Below are 19,787 nucleotides of genomic sequence, written 5' to 3'. Positions count from 1 at the left end.
GCTGCTGCCGCTGCTCGGGGCTGGCAGGGGACATGCAGTCGCCCTCGCAGGCTGCGAAGATGGAGGAGAAAGCAGAGGAGAAAGCTGAGGAGAAAGCTGAGGAGAAAGCGGAAGAGCCGGAGGATGCGGCGGACGACGACGACGACGAAGACGACGAAGACGACGAGGATTACGGAGAAGAGGATGACGACGACGAGGACGACGAGGACGAGGGAGGAGGCGGCACCAGGGGGGCTCGGCGGAGGCGCCGCAAATCAATCCGTCCTGACTCCGGATTCAAACTCGATTCCGCCGTGTCTGGCTCCGAAGCGGGGCTTGAAACCGAAGCGGGAAGCGGGGAACAATCCGAGCAGGATGGCAAGAGTCCCGCCCTGATGGGCCCTTACTTTTTAGCCTGGACTCCCGAAGAGGTGGCCGAGTGGATCGAAGCGCTGGGATTCCCCCAGTACAAGGTAAACAGAGTTGGCTTTGCAGCGCAGGGAGACAGCAGGATGCGTGCAGGATGGGACCATCACGATGGTACAGTATGTGGAAGAAGGAAGTTCAGGGTGAGGGGAGGGGAGTCTTCTTGATATGACAAAGCGAAGAAAGGTTACCCTGAGCAGGTGTAGAGTGCACTTCAGTCACCCAAATGGATGCTTTTGTAACACACTTTTGTTATTCTTCTGATTTGTAATTGCATTGTTTTGAATTATAGACATGTATCCTAGAAGGGGTCACACACACACGAAATGAAAATAATCCTGACCAACCTTCACATATAGCAGCATTGATTTATTGAATGTATTTATATCCTTCCTTTCAAAGAAGCCCAGGGCAGCTTACATGAGAAGACATTCAGCTGTTTGAGCCCAGCTCCACGTCTGTGAATTGTTGGACCTTTGTTATATTTAATTAAATGCCACCAGTTTAAGTTAGTTGGAGAAATAAATAAAAGGTTTTGCCACTTGTCATACATACCACATGCTATGTAATTATGCAGTTTTGTTGTTGCTGATTTGTTTCTTGTTTTGTTGTAATTAGGAGTGTTTTACTGCAAACTTTATCTCTGGTCACAAACTCATCCATGTAAATTGTTGTAATCTACCACAGATTGGGATAACTGACTTTGAGCATATGAAGGTAAGAGCACATACTGCAACTGGATCTTCCTTGTAGATGGAAGACAGATTATGTGACAAGTGATATGGGCATATGCACTTTTGTAGAGATTAGATTTTTCCTCTGGTTACTTCTGTTTTATTATACACCGGGTGCTTCCATGGTAGATTTTGCCACAGTGGAGAGAGAGCTGAATAATACCATTTTTTGGCAGAAGATGAACTGTGGCAGAACAGAAACAGTGCTGCATGTAACGATTGCACAATAGGAAAGAAAGCAATGCCTTCTTACATCCTGAGAACAGGAGGCTGGACTAGATGGTACTTTGGCCTGATCCAGCAGGGCTCTACTTATGTTCTTAGGATTGCAATATTAAATCAGTAAAATCTGTCTATTGCTGCTGGGTCCTGTCTCCTAAAACTATTGCTATTATAAGCTTATAGCTAAAACTAAAGCTTTGTTATATGATACTAGATAGCTCCCTGTGTTTAGAAATTCCTGTACATGACATAAAATAGCAGCAGCCATGGGAAATTTGCATTTTTTTTTATCCGCACACATTCTTAGGAAGCTTTCCTATACTAAGTCATACTTTTTCTCCATCTAGCCCAGTGTTATCTACTCTGATAACAGTTTTCCTAGTTCTCAATGAGAAATTTCCTCCATTGCTTGCTACACAGGATACATTTAAGAAAAGATGCCAAGAATTGAAACTGGGATCTTCTATATGTGTAACATGTGTTTTATCATGGAGCCATGGTCCCTTCTTTCTCTTGCTGTTTTATTATGGGATACAAGGATGAAAACTCAACAGAACAAAAAATTTAATACATTTATTTTCCTAATGGAGATGGTTTTCTTAAATCTTCCTTTTGCTTTTCAGGAAATTTCACGACATATGCGAGAATTGCTGGAAATAGAGGAGCCCCCCTTTGTCAGAAGCATCTCTCTCCCCCGCAGAGATAATATGAGTTTGTTTCTGGAGCAGAAATCGCGGACTGGAAAACGAAGTGATGCCCTTACCTATTCTCAGTTTATCGAAGACTCGGGATTACGTGACTATGAGCCAGCACCACCACAGAATGAAAGTTCATGGCATGAAAGTTCACAATATAAAAGTTTACGGCGAAGTAGCTCGCGGCGGAGTAGCTCGCGGCGGAGTAGCTCGCGGCGGAGTAGCTCACGGCGGAGTAGTTCACGGCGGACTAGCTCACAGCAGGCTAGCTCACATCAAGCTAGTTTGCAGCAAGCTAGTTCACAGGAAATGAGCTCACAACATGGTAACTGATATTCCCAAAAGAAATAAATTGGGGTTTTTAACACTATCAAGTTGGGTGTGGTCCCCATTCACTGAGCAGCTAGTTGGACTACCTGATCTTAAAAGGCAATTTTAGTGGTTTCAGAGCAAACAGAGATGTGCTTTTCTGCAGCCTAATCCTAAACATGGCAAAGAGGGCAGTCATGCAGCTGTGGTGTCAACACAGAAACAGAGCACACAGAAACACAGGAGAGTGTTCTTACTGGAGTTTATCTTAAGGTCTTTGTGAGGGCTCACATTGGCCTGATTCACACAACAGCCTAAACCTAAACCATTGCTTAGCCCAAGTGTGTGTACAAGTGTGTGGAGGCTCCTGGAGAAGAGATTGCATATGATTTGGTCCTCTTTCTGCTACTGCACTGAACTAAGATATGGTCTGGCTTATAATATCATCCAAACACAAGCTCATGGTTTAGGTACCCTGGGAAACCATAAACTGTAAATCTTAGAGCAAATCTTAAAGCTTGTGGTTAGTGTGGAAACCATGAGCCCAGGGATCAATGAGCCAAACCATGGTTTAGCTTAGTGCAGCACATTAGCAGTACAGTCAAGCCTCGGTTGATGAACGCAATCTGTTCCGGAAGCCTGTTTGGCTTCCGAAATGTTCAACAACTGAGGTGCGGCTTCCAGTTGGCTGCAGGAGCTTCCTGCACTCAAGCAGAAGCCACATTGGACATTCGGCTTCTGAAAAACATTCGAAAACTGGAGCATTTACTTCTGGGTTTTCGTTGTTCAAGAGCCGAAACATTCCAAAATGGAGGTGTTTGGGATCCAAGGTTTGACTGTATGTATATTGTCGTTGGAGCTATGGTTTGTCTTAACGGTGTGTGAGCCAGACTGTAGTGTGATGGCTGTGAACATGCACTGTGAAAGCCACGGTTAAAACTTTGCCCCAGCCATGATCTCACCATTTAGCCATAGTCAAGCAACCATCCCTCATCCATAGTATCTCCATCTACAGTACACATTTGTAAGGATTACCTAGATTACCTATATGAAGTGTATAGTAAATGTCAAGTGTTTTTAATAAATAAAAAACTCTGAATCTATGGTTTTGGATATTTACATTTTATGCGACAGATTTTTGTATACATCCTTGAGTTCATAAAATATGGATTTTGCTTCATACGCTGCGTTCACACAAAATTTTATTCATGAAGCAATGGAGACTGTGTTCATTGGATTGCTTAGAAGTTGGGTTCCACAGTTTTTTGTTGAATATATTTTCAAGTGATCATGCTTAGCTTCAGCTAAGAAGTGATTTTCCTGTTTTCCATTTATCCTGAACTGAGGCAGCTGTTTATCACCATTGTATTGCAACATTGTATATGTTATTTATTTAAATCACTTGCATTCAGCTATGAGGTTTAGACAAAAACAGTGGCAGATGAAGGAGTACAGGTTTAGCTACATGAGAGGTAAAAGAACAAATGGCTAATAATTATATTAGTGTTTCTTTTCACTTTATTTTACCATACCATAGCGTAGATATGATAGGATCTAAACATTTTTTAAAAATGTCATTCCTGAGATTCAGTTTGTAGCAATTCTTCCCTGCTTAGCCTGTGTTACAAACTTTCCATTGCTAAATATCACCCCCCCCATTGATATATTTTTTCATTACAAATCACTATTTGGATTCCTGAAATGTATGTGGTTAGAAAGGGTAGTACTTAATACTTACATAGGTTTTACTACTGAGATTAAAAGCAATACCTTTCCTACTTCTTCTTGACTGTTGTCACACCATAATTAATTTATGTCTCTTCAGAATCAGAACTAGATCCCTCTTCTACTTTGCTTATGAAAGTCCCATCTAGGCCATGAATCAAAGTCTTGGTGGGGTTCAGTAGCATAGCTGAAAGAGATGTCTTCTTAGAGACAGCGCTAATTGAGTCTTCAATGTTTGTAGATAATACATCAATCAAGTTACAATATAATAAAGCAACTTTCTGGAAAGATGTAGTTGATTCAAGAAACTGGCTAAAAGGTGAGTCCCTTTGCTGTACAGCTGTCAGGTCAAACCATGGGAAAGTACTAGGGGAACAAAAAACATTTATATATAGGTCATTACTGTGAGATAAGATGGCGTCCAGCACATTTCTTGCTGCGCCACTGTACGTCCGTGCCAATAGAAAACACGAGCTCCCTTGGCTCTCTTATTTAAGTCCTTAGCAGAGTCCTTGCAGCGGCAGAAAACTGTTGCCTTGTGTGGGTAATAAATCAGACTGAATGCAGGCTTTCTTTCTAATCTCCAACAGCCTTTAATGAGTAGCACAACATCATAAATCAGCCCGGCGAATTGGCTGGCATCCCTTCGCCTCTCAGTCAAAAACGAAAGAACTCACACACACAGAGAAAGGTTCCCGTATGTGAACATAACCACGCCTCAGAATGTGAGACGTCACTCAGAACTGTTTAACCCTGTAAGTTCTGATTTTCCTCACACCCCCTCTCGTCTCGCATCCTGAGGGAAACTGTGAGTATAACTCTCCCCAAACACAACCCTTCACAGAGTTGGACTCCATGGGCGTTCTGACCTCTGTACAGTCAGACATCCGGAACTTCTTGCCAAGCTCTTTGGCAAAACCTTGCATCTGTCTATCTGTCTGTGCACAGCTCTCGGCCTGCTTGCCCTCTGGCAGCTTCGTGGTCGAGCATACATCTACAGACCTCATTGAGTTCAACTCCTTTCCCATTGTCTCTTGCCCCTTCCTGGCTTCTGTCTCAGGCAACTGTTGAACCTTCTCAAAACTCTTAGGTTCGCACTGCGCGAAACCAACCCACGCGCTGGTGACCTGAAACCTCTCAGGTGGTACCCCCTTTGTGGTGCGTGCAGAACGTCTGAGCACTGTCTCAGGTGCTCCCTCTGACCCACTGGGGCCAGCAAGTGTGTCACTGGTACCAGAAGACTCCCCCTCTGACTTACTGCGTCTTCGGGCCTTCTGCACTTTGCTAACGGGAGACGAAGGCTCACTCTTGGGCTCTCTTTTAACAACCTATGGAGATGCCCTTCCCTGTTCTTGACCCTGGTCAGAGACCTAGTCCTCATCAACAGGTTCAGCTTCTGACTCTCCCTCCTCCTCAGAATCAGACAGACATTCTGAGAGAACGTCAGGATTCGCATGGATCCTTGACCAACCATTCTGCTCACAGAACTCAGCATTTCTGCTGAATAGAAGCCTGGACTGATCACCTTCTGGATAGGCAAACCTCCACCCTTTTGTCGCAGGCTCGTACCCACAAAAGATCATTTTCTGGGACCTCGGGTCACCTTTCTTTCGTTGAGCCTTTGGCACAAGCACCCAAGCTTCGCAACCAAACACACGGAAGAAATGCACCTTTGGTTTCTTCCGGTGCAGCAAGAAATATGGTGTGTCACCTACAACAGAGCTATAGGACCTGTTCATCGTGAAGTTGGCCGTCCTCCAGGCTTCTGCCCAAAAGCTCTGAGGCAAACCAGAGTCAAACAGTAGAGCGTCAGCTGCTTCAGCCAGTGCCCTGCTCCTGCGCTCCGCCACGCCACTCTCCTGAGGAGAAGTAGCAACCGTCGACCTGTGACGTATTCCCTTCTGGTGGAAGAAACTCTGCAGAGCAGACCCAGTGAACTGTCCGCCTCGGTCACTCTGAAAACCCTGCACCTTGGTGGAAAACTGTAGTTCCACCGCCGCAACCCAGTCTTTGATCAGTTGCGCTGCCTCGCTTTGCTGTTTCAGCGAGAAGAACCACCCGTTCTGGGTAAAATCATCTGTCAGTGTAAGCACAAACCTGGCCCCGCCCAGACTCGGCCTTGGCATGGGACCACTAAGGTCTGTGTGCACAAGCTCAAAAGGCTTTGTGGTTACCCTCTCCGATCTGGGATAACTGCACCTTTTTACCTTTGCTCTTCTGCATGCCCTACAATCTAGGGATTTATCACATGCTTTCATCTTGCAACCTACAGTGCATTCGGGCAACTTCTGGACATCTTTCCAACAGCCATGCAACATTCTCCTGTGCCACAAATGAGCACGTGAATCATGAGTGGGAACGTTAGCACACTTCGCCTGTGCTGTCTCAGCGTCCCCCTTACCCTCCAGAGGTGTCTCCAGAACAAAGAGATTGTTCTGACATGCAACACTGACCAGTTGTCTCCCACCCCTGGAAATAGAACAGACATCATTTTCAAAGCAAACCTTATAACCGTCCTGCAAAAGAGAAGATACAGATAAAAGACAACATTTCATTCCAGGCACAACGTAGACCTCCAGCTCCACCTGTAAAAAAGAAACAAACACATTGCCAACAGTAGTTAAATGTCTCTGTGAGCCATCAGCAAAAACGACTGTTTTCCCAGTTGAAACAGCCCTGCAGTTCCATGGCATCAGGTGGCGGCTGGCTCCTGAGTCGATGACCCAATGCAGCATTCTGCCCTCACTGGAGTTGTTCTCTAGCGTTGCCATGGAGGCAGCTGCAAGTTGATAAGAACAGTCCTTCTCACTTCCTGTGTCACGTCCTCCCTTCGCATTCCCATGCTGGCCTCCTCTCCTGGACTGGCTGCCATGGAAACCTGGCTGACTGCCATGGAAAGCGACCTTGGAGACATCCTGCCTGGCCTCTCTGGCTCTCCGCAGACAGGATTTACGCAGATGGTCAACAGACTTGCAGACATAACATCACCGAGTGGACAAAGCCTGAACCTTGCCTCCTGCTGGCCTGGCCCCCCCTCTGCAACCGGCAGGGCTCTCTGCGCCAGCTCGGCCCTCTCTGAGACGGCATTCCTGCTTATCACACAAGCGACCAGTGGAAAACTTTACAAACTTGCCTTTGGTCTTCTCTGCCCCACCAACCTTGCCAGCAGCTCTCCTTGAGGCTGTACTGCATCTGGGGACGTGGCTTTTGGCTCCCGCTGTGGTTTCTCGGTAAACTCTCTCCAGCTGCTGCGAAACAGCCTGGGCGCTGTCAAGACCCTCCACCAAAGGTAGCTGTGAGCCCTCCAAACTGAGCACGATAGCTCCCAGGGCTTCCTGGTCCTTTTTCTGCGCAGCATGGACAGCTGCAATATCTGCTGCTGAAGCATCGGCTGCAGCTTGCTGTGGAGGCCCTCGGACCGCCTCCCACAGACCCTTGTCTACCAGCCAGGCCTTCAGCTTCCTGCTCCATTCCTCCCAATTCCTCCCATTTAATTTTTCAAAAGGGACGGAATATGACTCCTGGCTGTCTGCCATCTTCTCCCCCGGGGCTCAGCGTACTCACGTAACAGCAGCTCCTTGGCACCCGGTCCCGAAGATATCCTCCCCAGCGAGCTTGTTGCCTCAAAACGTTAGGCAAAAGCTCCAACTGGCTCCAGCTCAGCTGGCTTCTCCCACACACAGGCACGACGTGGCAACAGCTTCCAAAGCTTGGCTGACTTCCATAACCTGTGAGATAAGATGGCGTCCAGCACGTTTCTTGCTGCGCCACTGTACGTCCGTGCTGATAGAAAACACAAGCTCCCTTTTTCCTCACAATTTTCCTCACAATTACTACCAAACTTTGGAAGGACAGATCGTGAAGCTAAGGCTCCAGTACTTTGGCCACCTCATGAGAAGAGAAGACCAAACTTTTAGAAGACATCTGAAGGCAGCCCTGATTAGGGAAGCTTTTAATGTTTAATAGGCTATTGTATTTTAGTGTTTTGTTGGAAGCTGCCCAGAGTGGCTGGGGAGACCCGGCCAGACAGGCGGGGTATAAATAATAAGTTGTTGTTGTTGTTGTTACTATTGAATACATATTTGAAACCAAAGGGAGTAGTGCATCCAAAATGCTATGGAAAGAATTAATGTAGTATAGAATTCTATGAAGTCACCACAGTAGGCAGTTTTTTTCAGTTAGGTCTGTTATCAACTGTAGGGAGTGAGAGTGAGTTTCACAATGAGAGCAGCAGTTGTTGTTTTATGCTGCTATGAGCCTTGGAATATAAGTCTCTACATATTTAGCCAGTCTCATATATTAATGTAAATGTGTTTTAGCATACCAAGTAAAGTAATGTGTTATGTTTAAACTCTAAACTCTAATCTTACACAGTTTTTTTCTAGGAGAGATATTTTATAAAGGGTCAAACGACTTTGGGCAACTTCTGCACATATAAATGCCACCATTCTATCCTTATATTTTTGTTGTTATAGAGGTCTTGCAGATAAAAATCGGAAGATTTAATATTTAACTTGCTAACCACTTTTCTTTCTTTCTATGCAAGGGCTGCTAAGAGAAAACTAGACAAAAGAACAAAGAACAGAATATACTGCACAGCTTGGAAGCTGCCTTCTCTTGGTCAGTCCACAACAGAGATGGCATTAAATGCATTTGATGGGTTGTATTCAACATAGCGCTAAGGTGAACATTCCAGCAACGCAAGGATTTCTCCCTGTGCAACAAAACATACCCCCCCCTTTCTCCATGTACCCCCTAAATCTGTGCTGGAGGTTTTCCCAACCCTCACGAGCAGATGCATGGGGCATGTGCAGAGAGAGGAAAGGAAATCCTATTGCGCTAGTACAAGTATTTAGTTGAATGTCACCTTAATGTTTCTTCCCTTTTAGCAATAACAGTCGGTAGAAGCTTACCTCTTTAAGCCAATAACAGTCTGGATGGGGATTTTCAGCAGAACTGGCATGGGGAAAGGTAGCATCCATTCTTGCCCACAGAGTCCCATGCCAGTGCTGCATATACTTAGCGGCCATTGCAATGGTATAGCAACCCCACACACAATCAGGACTATACACAGGATGCGTGACTTTTCAATGTTAGGAACTCACTACCACATGGAAACATTTCCAACAACTTCCACACAACTGCCTAACTTTAGGTTTAGCCCTGTCTCAAGCAGACACTAACCCCAGATGTTAAACTATCCAGTTATATAAACTCTATGTCTTCTGGCAGTTTAAACTGAGTAGGGTTTGGAGAACAAGAAAATGGGGGGTTGGGTCATCAGGACTGAAGAACATAGGGTTCTTTTACTTGGAAAGTGTGTTTCTAATTCAGTATCATGCACAGATGAAGCTCCATCCACTTTTTAAAATGCTCAGTAGGTCAAGAGTAAATTTCCAGTTTGTCATACTTACTTATTACATTGCAGGGTGGAAGCAAAGGCTTGGTTGATGAAGTTTTCACAAACTAGCTCTGACGGTTCCGATCTATTATCTAAGGAGGTGGTGCTAGCTTTTGCAGGAAAACACGCTTCATTAAGGAAGAGCAGGGCTCTCATGTAGGTTACACGCTGCCATGTGTAGCTGTTTAGAGCTGCATAGAAAACTGCTGCCAGCCACTTTGTATTGACAACAATTTCCGCTGTAAGATAACACAAATGTTATATTAGACATACAAAGCGTTTAGTTTGCCATACTGCTAGGCCAGGCCTGCACAACATGATGCAGCCCTTAAGCCAACCTTTCCTTTCAATTTGTGACCCTTCTCCCTGGTGAGGGATTGCCATTGTCTGAGGCCCTTTCCTGCACCTTTTTAGGGAAAACATATAAAGCCCGCAGAAGCAGGTTCATGAATGGGAATTGGGCTGAGAGAATACCTGCATCTCTCCTCCTGTCCGTGGATGCAGACACTGACCTGACAGGCAGCTAAATGAGTCAAGAATAAAATGGTTGACTTCTGAGGCAGCTACTACTTCAGGATTACAGGTGGATGAATCACATTTTTAAAATCTTCTGTAGAAACAAGTCCTTGTACATAGAAAACTAGCGCAGCAAGGAGCTCAGTTGCCTTTTGCAAATACAGTGGTGCCTCGCAAGATGAAAAGAATCCGTTCCGCAAGTCTCTTCGTCTAGCGGTTTTTTCGTCTTGCGAAGCAACCCTATTAGCGGCTTAGCGGATTAGCGCTATTAGCGGATTAGCGGCTATTAGCGGCTTAGCAGCAAAGCGGCTATTAGCGGCTTAGAAAAAGGGGGGGAGCAAAAAAATAATAATCGCAAGACTCGCAAGACGTTTTCGTCTTGCAAAACAAGCCCATAAGGAAATTCGTCTTGCGAAGCGCCTCGAAAACAGAAAACCCTTTCGTCTAGCGGGTTTTTCGTCTTGCGAGGCATTCGTCTTGCAGGGCACCACTGTATGTTACTTCTTTATTTATTGGAAGCTTTAAAAAAATAATATTGGGGAAAGCATAGACCAAAATAATCTCCCTCACTTCCAGCCCACTCTACTATCTCATTCTGCTGCATGTGTGGACTGAGTCTCAGAGGTAGGCATGTGATGTTGGTGCCACTTTTCCAAGCTGATGGCAGCCAGCTATAATGGATGGTGCACCTGCATCTGGGACTCCATTTCTGGGCTGGAGAGAAAAATTATAAGGGGCAAGGGGGTTTTTTGGTTGTTTTTTACATGTTTAGGGTTACTCTCATTTTAACTCAAGAAAATCAACATTTTATAGTTCAAATCAGTAAAATAAATACAGTAAATGGACAAAAACACAAAGATTCACAAAATGTTTGGGGGTATGTGTATCCGTGCGTACCCCCAGAAAAAAAGTACTGAGAAGGGGTAATTGACCGGGGGGGCCCACTAGGTGGCGCATCGGAAGATGGCTGACAATAACATCTCTCCGACCCACACAAGGTAATTTGGAGGCTATGATGGGGGTAATTAGCCTCCTTAACCCCCCCAGGATTGGGGGGGGCGGCCCTTGCCTGCTGTGCCCTATACCACCCCCGAATTTGTGGGGGTGGGGGCACTAGGCACAAAGCCCTCCTGTGGGATTCCGGCACTCCTCGATGCTGTCTCTGATCCACACCTCTAGTTGCAACAATCTTCAAAAGAAACAATTTGGACGAGATAAATTGCACATACTTCAAGGAAAAAGGGGGAGTAAAGACTGCTGACAGAAGAGATCTCTGATAACAAGACAAGAATAAAATATGAGAAGATACGTCAAGATACGGTATGACAAATGACTGAGGGGGAGGGGGGAAAAAACCTGCCTTTCCTTTTTTATGTGATTAAACAAGAATCCCCTCCCCTAATGAGTCAGAAATTAAGGACTTAAGCTGTGGATTTAAGACTGTGTGGAGATAAACTTCCAAACCAAAGCAATGTTTCAAGACGAAGCTGGAAAGCTAAGAGTTTTGGAATGATGCAGTTAAAAATGCCGTCGCCATTTTGGGAGGCATTGGTGGAGCTCTTGGGTCTGGGAGGAGAAAGAGAGAAATCAACTTCTCGGTGGGACTTAAGAGTGACAATGCCTAATTTATGATGGAAAGAGCGATGTTATCTACGAAGGAGATATATGGAAACCATCTGGACTTAGTTTGGAGGAACGGGAAATCCACACAGGATCATTATACTTGTTTATCGGCTTAAGGAGACTAACAGAAGAGATCGTAAAGGAAAAAGAGAAATTATATGAACAAGATATGATGCGGAAACACTAAGATAAGACTGGATAGAATTATGAACTTTGTCTGGACTGATTGGGACTGATTTGGACATTAACGCAGTAATAAGAAGATGATCTGAATCCCCCTTTGGATCTTGAAGTATGGGTTCCCCCAACAAAATTTAAAAATTTGGCTTTGTAATTTGGAATTTATGCGATGTGATTTAATTCGATGTGATTGGCCAGTTAATAAAAATTATTTAAAAAAAAAAAAAAAAGAGAAGGGGTAATTGACCAATGCAGGGACAGAGGACAGACCTCTGGTGGTAGAGAGCGAGAGAAAAGAAAGCTGTGGAATGGGGGGGGGTGGAAACATTAACAGAAATGAGGTTCAAACATCCAAGACTAAAAAAGAAAATGGTTAAAACTGTAGCAAAAGTGAACTTTGCTTTTAACAGCAGGTGGTCTGAACAAAATATTCAGATACAAACGTATTGGAAATGCTCAGATATAATCACTCATTTGCCACATATAACAGGGAGATGTCAGAAGGCCTACTATGTTTTTGGAGGATGGTTTATTTTGTGCATCTTGATCCAAGACATGGCAAATGAACCTATTTCACCTCCTCCCTGCATACAGATACAAAAGCTGGGCTTTGATAATAAGAGGTGAACATTAAATTAACCACATAACTATAACCAAGCTCTCTTCTGCATACAGGCTGCAAAGTGAAGAAAGATAGTTCACCTACCATTAGGGTTACAGGGACATGTGGCTTGAATAACAGCTGGGTCTTTGAGGGCTTCCACAACTGTCCTGCTGGCCTCCCACATCTGAAAAAGTTCACTCTCCACAAACTTGTACTGTGGCCTCAAGATGTTATTGGAGGAAAGAAGTTGTTTCAGCCTAAAAGCAAATAGGAGCAGAGTTAATCAGATGGACTTTGGTCTGAGAGGCAAGCAGGCAGAAGAAGAATGATAAAACGTGTTCTAAAGCTCATTATGGAAAATCACATTGACAAAGACTCAGACACTACAGCACCATCTGGTGTCGCATGTTTAACGATATCATTGCCTGAATGTAGCTGAGTCCCCTGTTACATGCCTTCAAAATGCATTCATGCATGTGTGTGAGCTTACTGGACTGGATTGTAATCACTGCCCCAATTTCTACATGTTGCTGCTGTAGTTATTCATTTATATACCCCTTAATGCCAAAACAGGGTTCTATGTGGTTTACAAGTCTAAAAATCAGTTGCACAAGCATTAAAATATAAATGATTAAAATTCACAATAAAAATCCTATTAAAACACTGAAACATAAACTCATTATTAAAATATACAATAAAGCAATCCCATTAAAACAATACACTGATTAAATGTTCGGTAGAAGATATGGGTAGAGCCTGGTACTATGAAAATGATAAGTTTGCAATCACCATTCCTGACATCCTTAAGAAAACTCACAATACAGGCCAGAATGGTCATTCTGTAATGTGTCAATCTCAGCAATGTGAGGTTTTAGGGGTTCAAGCTTGTACCGTGGGTGCGGTGAGTGAGCAAGTGTGTGTCATAGTATAAGCAGTTAAGAAACCAAACACATCTGGTAGTGTGCCCTGCTTAAGTTACATTGGAAAAACTTCAAACATGGCTTTCCTTATAACCCAGAATGTACATGTTTTGCATCTAATTCTAATACCAGCTGTGCAATCTTGGGGGAAATGTGCATAGGATTGCGGTCCCAAGCTATAATTTGATGAACGGTTAGTTGGGGGAGTTTCCTTGAGAACTGAATGGGACTTGCTTCTGAGTAAACAGGCATAGATTTGCCCTGCTAGTCTCAGAATTCTAAAATATAGTATGAGCAAAATCCTTAGATCTAGTTCCCAAGTAAAGCAGATAGTACTAGGAAGGGTCACCTTGAATAGGTAAGGTTCATCACAACTTTGACACCAGCAATTGCTTAACTCAGAGGAAATAGTTACTTGTGGCTTTTAAGTTGTGTCACAAAATTGGATGATATCTTCAAATTAAGATAGCTCTGATGTCGTAATGCACAATACCTGGGCAGAGGGATAGCTGTGACCAGGCTATAGACAATGCAACATTTTGTAAGTGCATCCTGGATTTCTGCACAAATGTGTGGGAGGTGAGACGGAAGACAGCAGAGAAATACAGCATCTGCCCAGCCCACCAGCTTCCTGTTGTCATAAAAGCAGGTAACTCCCAGTGCCTCAAATTCTCCTGGAAAAGACAACGGAGAGGAAGAATGATCTCTTGTTTCCACATAAGAATGGCCACCTATTTAATACCTGAGGTTGCAATCCCATGCACTTTCAGCTAAGAGCACAGTGGTGCTCTCACCCAAGCACAGAGGGATTTGTTTCTGAGTAAACCTGTTCAGGACTGCACTGCAAGGTTGTGTGATCCTACACACAGAGACAGCTCACTTGGTTTGTATAGCATACAGTGTTCCAATAATCTGAAGTGGGTACCAAACAGAATGCTGATTATTGTATCCTACCTTTCTCTACCATTAAAAGCCAGTTTCAGTAAAAAGCTTCTTCAACCATCACTTCCAGATGATGTGCAGCCTCTGCTTCCTGGGGAGGTGTATAGCATAGTTACAGAGAAGCCACTAAGAACATCTCTAGGTATGCCCTTATAGCACATAGTGTACTTATGAGGATGTTTTCCATTTGTCTTAATGTAGAGGACATTGGGATGGAGTTAATGTCTGTAATTTCTTTTTGAATACATTAACATGAAAGAAAATGGGCCACAACAGTTATGCAAGATGACTTCATTCTAGCCAAGTCCTCTCGTCTGATGACACTTTGAGAACTTTGCATAATGTATTCCCCACGGTATGCCCCACGGAGAGCCTCAAGGTCCATAAATAGCAATACCCTAGTGGTCCCGGGCCTAAGGAAGTTAGATTGGCTTCAGCCAGAGCCAGGGCCTTTTCAACTCTGGCTCCAGCCTGGTGGAACGCTCTGCCTCATGAGACCAGGGCCTGCAGGATCTGATTTCTTTCCGCAGGGCCTGTAAGACAGAGTTGTTCCGCCTGGCCTTTGGCTTGCAGCCAATTTGATTCCCTCCCCCTCTTTCTTTTTTCCTTTCTCCTCCTGCGATGAGGCTACATTTTAATATTTTAATGTTTCAATATTTTAATGTATTTTAATTTTGTTTTTAAGTTGTATTCATTCAGTTTGATTTTATTATTGCTTGTTAGCCACCCTGAGCCCGGCCTTGGCTGGAGAGGGCGGGGTATAAATAAAAATTATTATTATTATTATTATTATTATTATTATTATTATTATTAATGATCATAGATAGCTGTCATACACCACAGTTCTTCTGGGCTATGGAGGACTAAAGCCTCTGTCCCAGAAACAAATGCAAAAAACCAAATCACCTGGCACTATTTAAAAATTCTGATTTAAAGTCTATAATTCGAAAATCGCCAAACCTCAGAAACTGGCCACCTTTCAAAAACTATAAAAAGACTTTTAATATTCCTCCTCTTTATCTTCAGGGATTATTATTGGAAAGGATTTCATTGCTCTAAGCTTCCCTCTATCTAGCTATTTCCTGTGTGTTTACCATTCATTTCGAATAAAGACCTGGATCTCTAGGCAGGAGTACACCTAAATTTTGCGATTACTAAATTGATTGCTGAACGCCTGTCAAGCTCCTGAGTCTTACCCAGAGTTTCTGGACGCCTTGTAGATATCTGGATGCTCTTTCCTGACATGCCACCCAGATGCAACATTGTCCTGGCCAGTTGTTTCCCAATATGGCCTCCACCAATAATCCCAAGCTTCAGGCCTTGGCTGTCACCCTCTCTTTTCTGCCTGAGGAAGAACATAAATGGCAGTGTCATTCATTCGTTTTATTTGTATGCTGCTTTTACATGCACAAAAATGCTAAAAGTAGCCTGCAACAAGAAAACAGGAGGGCATCTCACAAGCAATTTCATAATAACATAGCAAAACAACACAACAGCAAATATAATAGCATATGAAAAATGTCAATACTATATAAATGCAATGAGATTACACGAGCAACATCCAGCACCCAATAGCAAAAAATAAAGAGCAACTCTACAATTCTATGTGATTTTCATCCCTCTTTAATATCCATTACAAACAATGTCTTGCATCATGGACAGATCAATAAACTCAAACTCTGTTGGAACAGAACAGGAGGAGCAAAGCTGCACAAGTCAGAATGAAGTCTTAAGATAAAAGTGTGTGAGGTCCCTTTATGCTTTGCCCCTGTAGACCAAACTGAGAAAAGGGGAAGAAAGTGGTGTTCTGTTAATATAATGCAGCTTTAATCCACAGCAGGAAATCTTCCAGGATCGATTTTTGTTCCTTTACCTGGTGGCTTGGAGCAGTCTGCAGAAGAAGAATGCATGGGCACAGGCAGTCACTGTCAGTCCTTTGGCACGGCATCTTAGGCTCATCAGGGGCTCATGTATCCCTGCTCCATAGTCGGGCTGAAAGGTCTTCAGGTTCACCATAATATCATCCATCTTGAACTTGAACAGAAACCTTCTGTGGTGAGCGGCAGCTGCAATAGTGGCAGAATGGTCATCCATTTCCAACTGCTCTGTGGTGACCACCCTTTCTGCAAGGGTGAAATCAACTATTGTGCATGTGGCCCTTCTTGTGTGCCACCCAGAGCCTCGGGTACTTTTGCCTTTGGTCAACCGCACAGGGAAAGGGTACAGAACGAGAAACAAACTTCTCTGCCACAAACTCTGTGCTTCCAGGAAAAGGGGGAGACCTCCACACATTAACTCTGTGGCTATTTGCACAGCTACTGACCAAAGTCATCAATTTGCCATCAAGAGGATAGTACTATTGAAATGTAAGGACCTACCTTGTCCTGTTGAACCATTGATGGCCATGAGAAGCAAAGTTGCTTTCGCCTGGCACAAGAAAGGGGGAAAGAAAGTAACATTCTCACCCAATTACCAGCTTTCACATCTGCTGAAAGAAACAGGCAGCTTCAGTGCACAGCATCCCATCCTTTTTCACTCCAAAAGCTTCTGGGTCCTGCTCAACTGCCATGCTATCAAACGAAACCACCGTCGTCATGGCAGATGCCTGGTAACCGAACCTTGTTTCTAGAACCCATTTTTGCACGTGCTGATGTCATAATTGCTGCCTTTAAAGGGGACAGCAAATCATTTCCCTCCCTACAGGGAATCTGAGCAACTCCTTAAAAGGTACAGACTACTTTGAACTGTCTTATATGAACTTTCCAGAGCTTTATACATCTTTGTTTGAATCTGCTGATACCTTGTGTTGAAAATTGTTATTTAGAGTATGAACAGCTGTTATGACTGGAGAGTCTAAGGTGGCTGACTTTCTCTACTCTTACAATATATGCTTATGTGTGAAGGGAAAATGCTAAACTAAACTCAATTTATTTTAAAAATGACTCTTGCATTAAATTATGTGTTCCAGACTAATTGCCCCTTGTGTCCTTTGGGGTTGAAGTGCCTTCCAAGACAGGAACATTTATATCCTTGACTTTTAACGCATAAGAAATTATGAGGGCAACTTACAAAAAGCAAAACTTCTTGCCTTATTTTTCATCTTAAAGCAAAACAGGGGAAATGAATGCAGTTACCTAAAAATATAAACTTTAAAACCAGGCATACCAGAATTGGCCAATTGACACATGTGGTACTAGCTTACGTATAAACCATACATTAAAGCTGTTCTCTTCATATACTCTAAAGCATATACCGTATTTTTCGCTCCATAGGGCGCACCTGACCATAGAGCACATCTAGTTTTCAGAGGGGGAAATCAAGGGAAAAAATATGACACCCCCCCCCCAGCTCTGGGAGCAGCGGACAGGCTGTGTGCAGCCTGTGAGCTTCTCCCAGACCTTCTCCCTGCTTTTGCGGGAGGTGGGGGAATTCCCCCTTCCCCCACCTCCTGCAAAAGCCCACAGGAACCGTGCACGGCTCCTGCGGGCTTTTCGACCAGGAAGGAGAAGAGACTGACGCAGCCAGTCAGTCCCTTGTCCCTCCTCAGGGAAAAGCCCCCAAGAGCGGCGCGCTCTTTAAAGGGTGCACAGCTCCTGCGGGCTTTTCGACAAGGTGAGGAAATTCCCCCATCTCCTGCAAATGCCCACAGGAGCCACACACCCTTTAAGGAGTGCGTGGCTCCTGCGGGCTTTTCGACCAGGAGGGAGAAGGGACTGACACGGCCAGTCAGTCCCTTCTCCCTCCTCAGGGAAAAGCCTCAAAGACCAGGTTGGGGGGCAGCGCAAAGGCGCTGCTTTCCCCCACCGCCAGCCTCAAAGACCAGGTCGAGGAGCAGCGTAAAGGCGGTGCGCCGCCTTCCCGCTGCCCCCCGGCTTGTGGGGTTGGCGGTGGGGGGAAGCGCTGCTTTCCCCCACCACCAGCCTCAAAGACCAGACTCTCCTGGATTCAGTGAAAGGAACCTGAAGCCTCCGGAACGTAGCGGGAACTCGCTCTGCGCTCCGAAGGCTTCAGCAAAAGCAACGCGAAGCCTCCTGAGCCTGCATTCGCTCCATAGGATGCACACACATTTCCCCTTAATTTTTGGAGGGGGAAAAGTGTGTCCTATAGAGCGAAAAATACGGTACTTCTCAACCTTGCATCCCCAGATGTTCTTGCACTGCAACTTCCATAAACACTGACCACTGGCCCTGATGGCTAGGAATGATGGGAACTGTAGTCCCACAACACCTGGGGACCCAAGGTCGAGAAAGGCTGCTCTAAAGGAACATCTGAAAATAGTCAGTGTTAAAGCTTGCTTCTAGTGGTTAGACGGGAGTTTGAATCATCTCTCCCACTTCCAAGTTCAACAGCTTACTGCTTTGCATGGCCTGGCAGGAATATGCAAACAGGATGTACAAGGGTGGTAGAGCAGTTCGTTTCCATGAAGAAAGTCTCTAGTTAGAGTCCCTGGCTTCTCCAGGTAAGGCTAGGAAAGACTCTCTCTCTGAAAGCATGGAGAACCGCTGCCAGTCAAGTGTAGGTAATACTGAACTATATGGTCTGACTCAGGATAAAGCAGCTTCCAATACATGTGCAAGTGAATTCTTTTGAGTCCAGTGTGAATCAACATCACTATACTGAAATGCCTGTGGCATCATAGAGTTGGAAGAGACCCTGAGGGCAATCTAGTCCAGCCCCTGCAATGCAGGAATGTCAACACCCATCACCTTATCCCGTATGTGCCCACTCGACTGCTTTGATTGGTGGACTGGCACTACAGGTGCCCACATACTCATTCTGCATTTGTAAGAACTTGATCCTTTAATGCGACAGTGCCTATACTTTGGAACTCCCTATTGAGATCAAGCAGGCATCTTCACTGCACTCTTTAGACAATTATGCACACTAGAGAAAACAAAATTTTTTTTCCTTCCAGTAGCACCTTAAAGACCAACTAAGTTAGTTCTTGGTATGAGCTTTCGTGTGCATGCACACTTCTTCAGATAGTATCTTCAGATAGTATCTTCAGATGCACACTTCTTCAGATAGCATCTTCAGATAGTATCTGATGTATCTGAAGAAGTGTGCATGCACACGAAAGCTCATACCAAGAACTAACTTAGTTGGTCTTTAAGGTGCTACTGGAAGGAAAAAAAATTTTGTTTTGACTATGGCAGACCAACACGGCTACCTATCTGTAAATGCACACTAGAGGTTATTGCTCGTTTGTTACTATGTTATGCATTTTTTGTGTTCTTAAACCACCCTTGATCCTTGGATGAAGGGCCATATAGGAATTTAATACATAACAATAATAATAAAACAACACCCAAATGCTTATAAAGTTGAGGTAATATTAATGTGTTTTAGTATTTAAATTTTTGTATGTTTTGTAGTTGGGTTTTTCTTGATTTTTCTGTTTTATATTTTGGAGGTTTTTTAAAAAAACAATTGAATGGTTTAATATAAATAAAATAAAAGTATGTATGTATGTCCTCTCTCTGAAGAGTCACAGTGGACAAAAATGCTTTA

The 19,787-nt window shown here is 44.2% G+C and overlaps 2 protein-coding genes across 8 annotated transcripts in view; one reads left to right on the top strand and one right to left on the bottom strand.

Annotated features, from left to right (window-relative positions):
- Positions 1-32: 32 nt before the first annotated feature.
- The window catches only part of SAMD15 (sterile alpha motif domain containing 15), a gene marked incomplete at its 5' end in the record, with an annotated part of 23,986 nt that continues 4,231 nt past the window's right edge, over positions 33-19,787 (top strand). Inside the window, 4 exons of one of the 2 annotated variants that reach the window (XR_013837861.1) lie at positions 33-452; positions 1,024-1,122; positions 1,985-2,381; positions 8,637-8,710. Coding sequence is in view for 1 of the 2 variants with exons in the window: in XM_079972809.1 (XP_079828935.1) it covers positions 33-452; positions 1,024-1,122; positions 1,985-2,381; positions 8,637-8,656 (936 nt within the window). Of the gene's footprint in view, positions 453-1,023; positions 1,123-1,984; positions 2,382-8,636; positions 8,774-19,787 lie in introns of those variants that run through there. The other variant, XM_079972809.1, reaches the window with a different exon arrangement.
- On the bottom strand, positions 3,555-16,952 carry NOXRED1 (NADP dependent oxidoreductase domain containing 1). Of its 6 annotated transcripts, none has more exons than XR_013837857.1 (8): positions 16,742-16,952; positions 16,150-16,342; positions 15,473-15,621; positions 13,828-14,008; positions 12,517-12,671; positions 9,505-9,730; positions 4,136-4,277; positions 3,555-3,826 (listed from the first exon to the last, which is right to left on the bottom strand). XR_013837857.1 is itself a non-coding variant. In XM_079972729.1 (8 exons), the coding sequence occupies exons 2-7, from the start codon at positions 16,302-16,304 to the stop codon at positions 4,177-4,179; spliced, it is 1,146 nt and encodes a 381-aa protein (XP_079828855.1). In that variant the 5' UTR covers positions 16,305-16,342; positions 16,742-16,948; the 3' UTR covers positions 3,555-3,826; positions 4,136-4,176. The 6 variants fall into 6 exon arrangements, 4 of the variants coding, with proteins under 4 accessions (XP_079828855.1, XP_079828854.1, XP_079828856.1 ...); XR_013837858.1 differs by having other exon boundaries at positions 3,555-3,777; positions 16,742-16,951; XM_079972729.1 differs by having other exon boundaries at positions 4,136-4,456; positions 16,742-16,948.

Source organism: Podarcis cretensis (genome assembly GCF_951804945.1).
Source record: "Podarcis cretensis genome assembly, chromosome: 1".
Lineage (NCBI taxonomy): Eukaryota > Metazoa > Chordata > Lepidosauria > Squamata > Lacertidae > Podarcis > Podarcis cretensis.
Note: the sequence above shows the minus strand (reverse complement) of the source record. Positions and strands in the feature narration are given on the sequence as shown.